General features: G+C 48.9%; 1 protein-coding gene across 1 annotated transcript; it reads left to right on the top strand.

The window, feature by feature from the left end:
• The first annotated feature begins 285 nt into the window (after positions 1-285).
• Positions 286-11134, top strand: LOC144114772 (phosphoenolpyruvate carboxykinase, cytosolic [GTP]-like). The gene is made up of 10 exons (XM_077648724.1): positions 286-437; positions 1154-1446; positions 1957-2141; positions 2442-2645; positions 4376-4563; positions 5069-5282; positions 7248-7556; positions 7851-7946; positions 8154-8395; positions 10863-11134. Exons 1-10 carry the CDS (start codon positions 432-434, stop codon positions 11085-11087), a joined length of 1962 nt encoding a protein of 653 aa, XP_077504850.1. The 5' UTR covers positions 286-431; the 3' UTR covers positions 11088-11134.
• Positions 11135-12989: the final 1855 nt, after the last annotated feature.

Raw genomic sequence — 12989 nt, 5'->3', positions numbered from 1 at the left:
AATGAAAACTGCATGCTTGCAGTACGCCGCAGGGCAATTCAAACGAGGTGCAGTAGTCATGACACTGCGTTTGCTGTAACTGTTCAGAATGATGGTAGTGGCGACGAAAACACTGTAGTAATAGTGTAAGCGCAGGCAGGAACCGCGGGTGTTACGGGTCCTCGAAATAAAGCCTTTCATTATGAACTGCGTTAGAAATGCGTACGCTTATGTTTTCTGCTTGGGTGCCTTCTCCTGAAGACGAGATGGAGCGCAAATTTTTCCGCCCGCATTGCGCGGGATGCACGAGCTAGGCGGCGCAAAAGACGAAGAGGTTGCGCGCACGAGGTGTGCGTGTCAGCTTGCTCGGGCCCCAGCCATTGTTCCAACGCCACCGAAGCGCCAGGACTCCAGAACGTCTAAACTGTAACCGTCTCGGCGTCGCAGCGGTTATGATGGTGAGTAGAGCTCTGTCCTTGTCGTGGCTTGGCGGGCTTGCGCCTGCCTTCGACGCGCGAAGCATGAAGATCCGTCCGTGTTGCAATTTTTTTATTTTTGTGTATGGTTCCCTTCTAAGCGACAGCCGTGGAATGTAGCCTTGCAATCTCGCTGATAGCGTGCACACGTGCGCTATAGGTCCAACCAGCGTCCAGTGCAGTCCGTTGAGGTCGCGAATTCACAACTGGGTTCCTCATTTGTGCTCGTAAGAATGGCAAGGTGGAGGCTTCAACTGGGGAATGCGGTTGTCTTACAGAGACCCTTCGGTTGTATCACTTAGCGACACGCATCCGCTCTGCCCTCCGCGTTTAGTTCCGCTTTGTCATGGTCGCGCTACAGGTTCGTGAGGTCGCACTCTACTGAGTTTTTCGTTAGCCGGCTCTGTGTCCCTATATGTATTAACATCCGGCTGCCTTCCGCCATCACTTAGTTCCGCCATCATGGTTTAGATCAGTAGCATTTAAGATCGTCACTGTTCCGCCATCATGGTTTAGATCAGTAGCATTTAAGATCGTCACTATCATCCAGCCAACAATCCCTACTCCTTGACAGGCACCTCAAAAGGAACTCAAATTAGGTCGTTACTGTGTAACTCAAGTAAACGGTGGCTGCTGCACTCCTGTGGGGCGCGTCATCCGAGCACGCTTGAAGGAACCCTTGTTCGCGCTCGGCGCAGGACACGAGCAGACCACCGACTGCTCCAGCGGAGTCGGCACCGTCCTCGCCCCCGGAGCATAAGCCGGCGGCGCCCGTGGACGAGGATTGGTTGTTCAAGCCGCCAGCGGTGTGGAAGGGTCACGACGTGACCGACCTGCCCAAGAAAGTGCGCCACTTCGTTGAGGAGCAGCGCCGCCTCTGCCAGCCAGCGAGCGTGTACGTGTGCGACGGGAGCAGCGAGGAGAACGAGGCTATCATAGCCTTCATGATCAAGCTGGGACTCGCGGTGCCGCTGAAGAAGCACACCAACTGGTGCGTCTTCCCTCTGCGTCATCGCATTGTAATCGCCTCCCGGGTCTTGTGTCTCCTATTGTGCGCCTTATGGCCGATCAGTATTTTCATTTAATATTTTTTTTTGCAATGTATTCCAACTCTCAGTGGCCTGGCCGGTGTAAAGCAAATGTCGCCGTAAGATACCGGTTGGTGGCACACAGGTACTTATCTGTGGGGGATCTGTGGGATTCACTGAACGGAAATGTGCGCATTTAGTCATAGAAGCGTGGTTTGTTTACTGTGATGAGTGATGCGTCGCCAAAAGCTGCGTTTAAGTATTTTTTTACAATAGTTTTGATCAGACCAGTGCGTATCTCTGTGTTGCACAAAAATTCCGCTCGAGCGACGTTGACTGTGGCCCTAAACAGCGACGGGGCCTTTTTTCGCTGAGGCCACTGCCCATAAGCGCAGCGTTTGAACTCTCGGAGAGCAGAGGAGCTTCAGTATGCGGCTATAAGCAACAGTCGTGAGCCGGCGGCCGTCTTGCAGCTACCTGGTGCGGACGGACCCTCGAGATGTGGCGCGTGTCGAAGGGCGAACCTGCATAGCGACGGCGCGCCAAGAGGAGACCGCGCCCATTCCAGCGCCGGGTGTCAAGGGCATCCTCGGCAACTGGATAGCCCCTGAGGAGCTGCGCAAAATCCTCTCCGAGTGCATTCCCGGCTGCATGAAAGGTACGAGCTCCCAAGGAGGACGGTGCGTGGGTTTACTTTTTGGGAGGCGACAATAATGTTCCCCTTGGAACAGGGGTCTTGATCTCTTTATTTCGACTTTGTACATAGGAGCTACTATAGGTATAGGGAATGCACGTACAGCCGGTCGGGTGCTGTTGCTCCGTGCATGTCTCGTAAAGAGGATAACTGATATTTTGTCGAAGACAGTCGCAGCAGAAAAAAAAAATGTGCCGGCTCTCTTTGTTTAGCTCGGCCGAAACGCCTGAGCTGCTCCATTGTCGGGCTGCGTATGCCTCGCAGGGCGCACCATGTTTGTGATCCCCTTCAGCATGTGCCCCGTGGAGTCGCCATTGTCCAGGCTCGGTGTCCAGGTGACGGATTCGCCGTACGTGGTTGCCAGCATGCGCATCATGACCCGCATGGGAGCCAAGCCGCTGGCGGCTACCAAGGACAAAGAGTTTGTCAAGTGCGTGCACAGCATGGGCCGTCCACTTCCCCTGAAAGGTGCGCTTGTCTCCGCGGCGACGCCCCACGGGCCTTTGGGTTGGGCAGCATGTGACGTGCGCGATTCTGTAACTCGCAATTACGCGGTGCAGGTGGTGTCGATGTCGATGCTCTACCAATATTCTTCACTAAATGGGGTCAGCCAAAGCCAAAGTGCGAAAAGCAAGCGACCGGCAGTGGATACCGCAGCGGGAGCTGGTGTTTTTAAGGGACCAGTAATTTTACCTCCAATTATCACGCTTTCCGCCGAAGTGACGCTGCAACGTTTCATAAAAACACACCTCAAGAAGCGTGTTTACTAACGAAGTTAATATTTCCGTGAGCCTCGTTTTAACCCAGCAGAGATGCTTAATTGCAAAACGGAGTTCAAGGGTTTAAGCGGCCGCTTACTGCAAGCACGACTGCTAAAAGCACGGTGATGATGTAGAAAACACCGCGGATGTATTTAGGTATAGTTTGCATATGAAACCTGCGCGCTTAGCTACAATTTTACAACAGCCTTGAGACAGCGAGACAAATAACTGAAGTAGAATAGTTGTTCCTCACAGCTGAAGGAAGAGCATTAAACAAAGCGAAGGGACGATAAGTGTCATGGCGATAAGTGCAAATGTTAACAGTTTACTCTGCAGCCTTTTTAATGCTTATAGCTTTGCAGTTGGATGATGAGATGTGCTTGTTGGTTTCCGGTCCTGATTGGTGCTATTATGTGGCTCAATTATAGCTTAGTACGCGCACTTTTGCAAACATTTAATCAGTCACTGCGTGAGTTGTGTTTGTGTATTAGGATGTGCTGAGTTAGTAGCGTAAATAATGCGTTATGCTTAAACGCTGCGTGTGACCCAGCTAAAGTGAGTGCAGTGTTAAAAAAGAATCTGATGGAAGTTGCGGAAATAATATTAAAACAACGCTGCTTGTGTTAGCGTGGAATAGACACATTTGTTATATTTCTACCTTCTTGGATTAATTTGTTCGAACTAATCTTCCAGTCCAATAGAGCTACGCAACAGGTTTCAGTTAGAAAGTTGTGTAGCGTGAAAAGGAACTCAAAATAGCGTAATTTTGGAAAAGATAGCTATTTTAACGTTTTTTCCCGCTCTGAACCGGAACGCGCGGACCCCAGGAGGAGGTGATTTCAAACCGCTGTGCAAAGTTGGGCGCTCTAATTGAACGGCCACTAGGAGAGTATTTCCAGCCGTGGTACGTTGAAAACACGCACTCGTGCCCGGAACATTCTGGATCTCTCGTGCTTTATTCGGAAGTACGAAGCAGCACTTTCATGATTAAACTGCAATGCTGCCCCACTTATGGTTCCTTCCGTGTTGTGACGCTGTACGAATTCTGAGTTGAAAATTTTTGCGTATCTTCAGTGATCCAGAAGGTGATTACGTGATTTGTTAATTCAGTTGGAATCAATTAAATCCTAGGCGACCATCGCCAACACATTTAGATTCATTACTGCGACCTGTTCTACTTGCCAGCTCTCAATGATAACGTTGACCGTACGTCTCTAGTACGTGACTAGAGTAGCGAGTACGCGAGAACTAGTGCGTGACTAGTTCGGTCATTACTTGCCCTCACGTAATTCATCAGCGTCGAATACGTCGCAGAATGCTCACGTTTCGCAAGTAGTGAAATCCGCAAATTAATGTCACAACTTTGGGCACCAGTGCCGCTTCTTGCGCGCGTCATTACTAATTATGTATGCTCGCTCACGACCGACTCTCTTGCAGAGCCCTTGGTAAGCAACTGGCCGTGCAACCCCGAGAAGACGATCATATCGCACATACCGCACGACAACGAAATCGTCTCTTTCGGCAGCGGCTATGGCGGCAACTCGCTGCTCGCAAAGAAGTGCTTCGCCCTGCGTATCGGCTGCAACCTGGGAAGGCGCGAAGGCTGGCTCGCCGAGCACATGCTGGTAAGTTCTCTTCCAGGTTGCGGAGAGAGCTATTGCAGCTTGTCATCCGCGCATTGCGTAAACCTTCTGGAACGACAAATGTCAGTCAGTACTGGGTGAATTGAAATTGTGCGGAAAAAGTGAAGGGACCTTGTGCTTGCTCGAGTATTCTAATTAAACTTGAATTTTGAATGTTCAACTTAAGATTTGCTCAAAACTATTCTTCCAAAGTATGTGAAGCTTATGAAAAAATAAATAAAAGGTCGACAGTGCAATTCAGCCTGCTCAATCTGAAAGAGCTTGAACAACAACTTTCTTGACATAATCTGGCACCGATATTTCAAGGAATGTATTCTTTCGTCGCCTCGCGTCAGGCACTTCGCGGTTCCCTCGCGCTCTCCCTAAGCCGCGTTTTAGCGGCTTACCGATGCTTCTTTAAATCTAGCTTTGCCACACAGCCGCCAAGCGTGCGGCAAAGCAAAGCGAGGCGTGTCGTACAGGGCAGCGCGGCGATCGGCGCTCGCAGATCCTGGGCGTCACCACGCCGTCCGGGAACAAGTCGTACATCGTGGGTGCGTTCCCCAGCGCATGTGGGAAGACCAACCTGGCCATGATCACGCCCACCCTGCCGGGCTACCGCGCCGAGTGCGTTGGCGACGACATAGCCTGGCTGTACTTCGACGAGAACGGCATCATGCGCGCGGTGAACCCGGAGAACGGCTTTTTCGGTGTCTGCCCAGGTACTCACGCAGCGGCATCGCGACATTCTCGCAGCATCGAGCGCGGATTCCCTACGCATCGTCGAAATTTGGCGGTTTGCGCAGCGTTCATAGCGCAGTCAACGAGCTGGATCGCGTGATCTACCGCCTGAGTTCAAGGCTATTATATAACCGCGTTAGACAATGGCCGTTGAATTCATTTCCGTGACGGGTGCGTGTAACCTCCGAGCAGGAAATATTTCGAGGCTGGCCAAAGTGTCGTTTTTTTCTTTTTATTCCGAATTTTCAGGACGTTTGCGGGACAGTGCAGGAAGGGGGGTCAGGAGGCGCTCGTGCTCGTAATGCGTAGCAAGGTATCGGACCACTGTGCTCATACTCGCTGCCTTTGCGGGGGTGCGCATGATCGAGCTTGGAACTTGAATGGGTACGAGTCGATGGTGATGGCACCAGATGGAATAGGAGTGAAGGGTATTTTTAAATAGATATCGAAGTAGCCTATTCATGTGATGAAAAGGAATAGAAAAGCGCAGCCGTCCTTAAATTATGCCGACTAGTTTAACTTATTGAACTAGAAGTAGACTAGTGCCAATTCCGAGTAACTGAAAGTTTAATATAAGGCAAGTAGTTGAACGACTGAGAAAGCAAAGAGGGACATTTGTATTTTTCGTGTGCTCAGACGGAATAGCACTGGAGATTGTGTCGGTGTACAAAAATACAAGCGTACAGGCGCATAAAATAGATAATAGACGAGGCTCGGGGAGGCAGCCATAACTATGGTCAGGCCTCTGCACAGTGTCTGCCTTAAATACTCTAGAAACTCAGGCGATATTATATGCCATACAAGAAGCAGCCTACTCACTTAACACCAGTCCACTAACATCAACATTTATACGTGCTCCAGCAAAGACATTCGCAGTATACAACGCCGACTACTGGAAATCCACCTACATCACATTCTAACAGAATCCTATAACTGCATTTCGAACATTACAATAAGCTTGCGTTGGATGCCTGATTATACTGGGATCAAGGGAAATGACTTGGTTCATCAACGGACCCACGAAATTAACATCCAGGTGTCCTCGATTCCCTGGCTAGACCAAACGTTAGCGGAAAAAGCCGCAACATACAAAGAGCAAATAGTTGATCACTCCCAGAACGCCAGGAAAAATCGCGCAATTTTATCCCTACTTCACCCGTCACTCAACGCGGGACAAGCACACGCAAAGTTCACTCTCCTCACCCCACTAATGCTCTGCATCTTCAGATCACATGGCACATCTCACTGCCCCAACTGTCCGGGAGATAAAGGCAGACACAGAACACATTCTGCACTCATATGTAACACTGCCATTACCTCTCCTTATTTCTCTTACCCTTCCCCTCCTTCCCGGAGTGCTTGGTTTCACTCGTGCTCGGCAGATTATCAGCGGGTTTTAACGCAACAAGCACTTTTTCACTGGGCCTTAGTGTTGGCCTTGGATAAAAGGTTTGCCTCCTCCTCCTCCTTCTTCTTCTTCTGCGCATGAAGATGGAGGTTACCAAAGCAACAGTGCTAGAGCATTGTTCAGGCTAGTTGATGCATCGGTTGCCGGACTGTTAACGCAGAGAGACAGTGAAAAGAGAAACGAAGGTCTCCTTACGTCTAACGGCCAAACTCTGCGATAAAATACGCCTTGGCTTCCGAGGTGAATGAAGGCACGGAATGCGTGACACTAAATCATATACACTCGTAGTAACGGAAGTCAATCCTTCCTTCTATTGGCTTTCATCTCCTCGGTAAGGAATAGGATTAGTGTTAATATATTATTTTTCGAATAAAAAATCAGATGTTGGGGCTTGCTTTACAAAGTTCCATGCACTTAGAAACAGTTTATGACTGATTGGCCTAGGCACCAGTCATTTGTGAACCGAGTTAAGGCACGCGAACAGATTTCCCCTTGAACTACAAAGAGAAAGCTCAATGCTGTGTTTGTGCACACACAGGAACGTCGATGAAGACCAACCCGAACGCCATGATGACCATCCAGACCAACACCATTTTCACGAATGTGGCCGAGACGAGTGACGGCGACGTGTGGTGGGAGGGTCTGGACCTGCCGCCGCCTGACGTCACCATCAAGTCGTGGAAGAACGAGCCCAACTGGAAGCCTGGCGACAAGTCCAAGACAGCCGCGCACCCCAACGCGCGCTTCTGCACCCCGGCCGGGCAGTGCCCCATCATCGATCCGGCCTGGGAGGATCCCAAGGGCGTGCCCGTGTCAGCCATCATATTTGGTGGCCGCCGACCTGAAGGTCCGGTCTCCGATAAGACGCGTATATTGGCGAGCTCGTTTGACGCGCACATACTCTACAGTCCATTCGCTTCGCGGACAATTCTGAACGCGCACAAGGCGATTGCGAGACACACGCGAAGGACTGGATGCGAAGGCAACTAGGTCGAGGAAGTGTGTAAACGCATTTGCCTGTTCTTAACTTGAGCATCAGCTGTAACACAAATTGATGCTTGCACGTTGGGCTGCAGAAAAAAGAATATCGTATTTTTGTATGTGCCCAAATATGGATGCTAAACCTTGAGTGTCGTTTCAGGCGTGCCTCTGGTGTTCGAGGCTTTCAACTGGAACCATGGTGTTTTCCTAGGCGCCTGTATGAGGTCTGAAACGACGGCAGCTGCCGAGCACAAAGGTAAGCGTTCTTTCAGTTTCTTCTAGATAATCGCCTGATTGGTTGGGTTGTGTTACGCAGAGAAAGGATTTATCTGTTCATGATACACGGTACTACGCGAGTTGCATGACATACGGCACGCGATCTCATGTACTAACGGTTAGTAATTTGCTACGGTTGCTTAACTTTAACGCCTTGCGGTGCATACGCATATATTTTTTTTTTCAGCCAAAGTTATCATGCATGACCCCTTCGGGATGCGACCATTTTTTGGGTACAACTTTGGCGACTACCTGACCCACTGGCTGAGCTTCGCTAAAGAGGAAGGCAATCAGCTGCCCAAAATTTACCACGTCAACTGGTTCCGCAAAGGCGCCGACGGGAAGTTCCTGTGGCCAGGCTTCGGCGAGAACAGCCGCGTCTTGGACTGGATTATACGTCGCGTCGACGGTGAAGTCAACATCGCCAGGGCATGTCCTTTCACTTTTCTCGAAACGCAACAGAGCCCCCACCGTCACGTCCGTCGTGTTGTCACAGTGCATTTTGTTTGCGTGCAAAGGAATTTAAGCGCGCTGGGTGCAGACTTGTCTGTGCTGACCAGTTACTCAACATCTTGGCAGGGCTTAAAGTCTGGCTCCGTCGAAGGGGGCCTCTTGTGATTCGAGCGCACGCAGAAAGAGAAATTAAAGGGAGAGAGAGAAATCGGCTGGCGACATGGTTTACCCATCCATCGTTTTACTAAAACGGGAGAAATCATTTTTAAAGGTCATTGTTTGCTCAATTTATGACACAGACCTAGAACAAGCGATCTCCAAGCTCTGCCAATGTGGTCGTTGTTGCGTGCTTGTTCTTGTGTAGCCTTGGAGGTGAGTGGCCAACTATGAACAGACTCGTAGTGTGAGGGCACGGGTTTTCCTTTTAAAGTAAAAGCATTTCTTGCCTCAGAGTGCCCTGGACAGGATGTGTCACCAAGGGCTGTGGATAATTTCCCCATGAACTGTCGTTCATACAGTAAGAGTGTAATTATGATTTGTAATGGTTAATAACGACTCCATAAAAAGTTTAAATGACCTAATTACTAAAAAATGTGTAAACAATAAGGCAAGTAATTTAGATAGTTACTCCGAGTAAATCGCAAAAATTGCGAATTACTGGTAATTTCTCGAGAATTGAGAAAACGGTAAAGATAACGACGCAATTATTTCACCAATAATTAAGAAAGATAATTAATTAGTTTAATCGACTGAATACTAAATATAAAATAATTTAACGTTAGTAATGCCTGATGATGAATGAACCATAATATATTAATCGATAAATAATTACATTTCTAGATAACAGAAGAGGCAACGCAACTCTGAATGCTTTCGCATTTCCGCACATAAGGATAATTAAGTGCACCTTTTACTTTTTTCTTCCAGCGTTTCTGTAGTACTGCCGACTTTTTATTTTTCTCAGTCTCTGGTTTTAAAAAAACTCTTAATGATTATTACTAAAAGTTTTCGAAACGATAAAGAAATGCTCCGGCCAACACTGACAAGAAGAATGAAAGATTAGCTGCCGTTCAACTGCTATTGAACCTGCTTAGAGAGCGAAAGTTCTGGTGTATCGGGCAAGTAGACGCGGCTTGGCGTCTGCAACGTTGAGTGCGTTCCGCACACTGGATAGACAGCGCGCCCATCCTGCCACCGTGGCAGGTGGCAGTTAATCTAATGTTTGATCGCAAGAGGTTGGGCACCCAAAGAACGATGCGCCCTATTGCTGTAGTGCCGCGTTTCTGCCGCAACGTTGTCAATGCCAAGCATGCAGCGCACCTCTGTCATTACCGCCACACAGCTTAAAGCGCGATTGAGGCGTCCACTGACCCAGGAAGCCAGTTAAGCGCCCTTAATTTCCTGAAATCATCGAAGTCTAAAACGCTGTCTACACCAACGCCAATGAACACAGTGAACGCCGACGGCGTATAGCTTCAGTGCCGCGTTTCTGCTACAACGTTGTAAATGCCAACGCATGCAGCGCACATCTATCATACCGCCACGTAGCTTAAAGCGCAACGGAGGTTTAGTTTGGTTTATGGTTTATGGGGGTTTAACTTCCCAAAGTGACTCACGCTGCGAGAGACGCCGTAGTGAAGGGCTCCGGGAATTTCGAACACCTGGGGTTCTTTAACGTGCATTGACATCGCTCAGTACACGGTCCTCTAGAATTTCGCCTCCATCGAAATTAGACCACAGCGGACGGGATCAAACCCGCGTCTTTCGGGCCAGCAGCCGAGTGCCAAAACCACTCAGCCACCGCGGCGGCCCGCATATGAGCTGTCCACTGTTCCAGGGGGACTAGTGGCACGGGCAGGGACTTTCTTTTTCGATCTTTTCATCGTCCCACAATAATTTTTGTCCCAGGCGGACAGTTATGCGCCTTTCCTTTGCTTTCGAAGCTCCGGCTCGTCATCGGTTTCGGCGCAGCTTCGGAGCGGCTGATGGTCGCTGAAGGTCAAAGTGACGGACTTATCGAAACTCGAGGAACATTGAGTAGTAAAGATTTCGATAAAAATGGCTGCCTACTTCGGACTCATGCAGTATCAGTATTCTAGCACAGGGGGTCTCAGATTCCTTGTCAAAAGTGGTCGGGAATCTGAGAACCCCGAGACCCCCCTTGAGCTGGGCATTCGCTTGGCAGAGAATGCTAACTGCGGCATTGATAAAACAGTTAGAAACGTATACTTTTTATGAAAACTTTGCAAGCAGTAAAAAAGCAACCTTTTTATATAACCTTAAAATATAGTCTGCTGCAATACGCACTTCCAGTTACATCTATACTTTACCGCGTTGTGTTCAGGCTGTCGAAAACGAAATAGAAACTAGGAGATCGTGAAACTCTCCACATATGCAAAGCATGCCTCAACTTCATCGCACACTGCGTGTGGTTCCTTTTCAGGAGACGTTCCTGGGTTACGTGCCGACCGACGACGCGCTCAACCTGAGCGGCCTGAGCGAGCCGGTCAACATAGCGGAGCTGATGCGCGTCGACAAGGAGTTCTGGATCAAGGAGTGCCGCGACATCAAGGCCTTCTTCGACGAGCAGGTGGGCCGCTCGCTGCCCCCGGCCATCGCCGACCAGCTGGCCATGCTCAAGGAGCGCATCATGAAGTCGCCTTCCTGAGCGAACGGCTACGCGCCGCTGGGCACAATAAAGCACATGGCGGCAGACACGTCTGTCTAGGGACCGCCAGCTTTCCCATAAACACTTTTTCGACACTTTATGCCATGACTAGTTAGCACTTTGGCTTTCATTCTACGAATGCTGGGACAAAACATCGAGAATAATACGGGCTTTTAAATGAGGTACCAACGGCATTCGGATGATCTATTGCAACAGTCTTGTTGGTGGTGACACCAGGCTTACTCGGCGAGAAAAGGCTCCAGCTCCACGTCGGATATCTCCGGGCTCGATGCATCTTGGCTTTGCACCGTACGAACGAATTAGGAAATATACCATTTCGCAGGTAGTCGGCCAAAGTAATAGTTTTTTCACATCAGTGATGCGAGTTATCTTCCCATGAGGCCATAAGCAGCCGGTAACAATACCCACCTCAAGCGATAAAATATGTGAACAGTGAAGTAGCGTTGGTAAGTAATCGTGAAAGAAAAAAGTGGTAGCTTTTTTACGTAGTTACAAAAGCATGTGTTTAGGCTGGTTGGCTCATGGCTTTTATTTGCTCTGTCGGCGGCGCGTCTGCCAACGATATTAGTTCGATAGTAGTATAAGTTGACGAAGACGAAGTTGTGCAGTGCACATCGCGAGAATGAATATATTAATTTTATAGGAGTATTGGCTGAAGGATAAAACTATGCGCAATACACAGCGCGAGTGTGTGTTGAAGTTTAGCTGTAACACTGCCTTTCTCCTTCTTGAACAATATGTTCCAAGACTACTTGTTGACCTTCTGCTCACATGTTCCAATTGCGACTGATGCCTCGGTGTGTGAAGAAAAGGCAGGTGTAGGCATTTACTCCCAGTCCTTTGACTGGTCTTCTTCACTCCGTCTTCAAGAATTTACACCTATTCATCTCCCCGAGTTTCTAGCAGTGGTTCTTGCTGTGCGCAAGATACCCACATGTCAAATCAATTCGATTTGTTTGGTTTCCTGGGGAGATGGGTCTTTTCTTAAATGAAACTGCTGATACTTTAGCGAAGGCAGCCCTGATTGGTCCGATTGTTGACCCCATTTCAACCATTGCTTACATTACGGCGGCACGATTTCGTACGTACGCTTTAATGAAAGAATTTGGCGCATGAGCGCTTACTTCACTGGACGATTTTCAGCACCTCATATTCTCTTGGAGGATTAAAGCCTGGCGATCCCGCAGACTTGAAGTTTCCTTCACACGACTACGTTGCCGGGAACCGCATCTAAATTTTTACCTCTACAGGCCTGGTCTTGCGGTCTTCCCATTGTGTCCGTATTGTGCTGAGCCGGAAACAATAGAGCACTATCTTCACTATTGTCATCGCCACTCATCGCTCAGGAGGAGACTGTCAGAAGTTCCATTACGGAATCTCAGTTTGCGTCTATCTTCTGCGGTTGTTCTGTCTTATGGTGCTTCTATGCTTGGCCATACCAATGGGAATGTTTGATCTGCCGTTCAAAATTATCTAATAGAAACAAAACGTCTACCATCATAAGCTCTCGTACTGCCCATACTATCATAAGCTTTCGTATTTGGGTAGTTCCTTTTCGCAATTTCTACATTTGTTCTTTTTCCCTACTTTTTTCTTCTTCTCACTCCCTTGCCTAAATTTTAGCTTGTTAGTACCCCTACAGACCTGAAACAACCTCTGTTACAGAAATGGAATTGCCCATTTTTTTAGGTCATCTCATGCTTGGCGCATGCAATATTCAATGCAAATAGGCACCGCCTGGTTCTGGCCAATCCGCCTTGTTGGTATGTGCCATTTTGTGGGTCAAACAACAAGAACAACTCAAGGAGTGATCGGTTACGGCGATAGCGTAGTGCTCTCGTTCAGTGTCCACCGCGGGCTCGAATCCCGGTCACGGCGACA

This window comes from Amblyomma americanum, chromosome 1 (genome assembly GCF_052857255.1).
Source record: "Amblyomma americanum isolate KBUSLIRL-KWMA chromosome 1, ASM5285725v1, whole genome shotgun sequence".
In the NCBI taxonomy this organism is placed as follows: Eukaryota; Metazoa; Arthropoda; class Arachnida; order Ixodida; family Ixodidae; genus Amblyomma; species Amblyomma americanum.
Note: the sequence above shows the minus strand (reverse complement) of the source record. Positions and strands in the feature narration are given on the sequence as shown.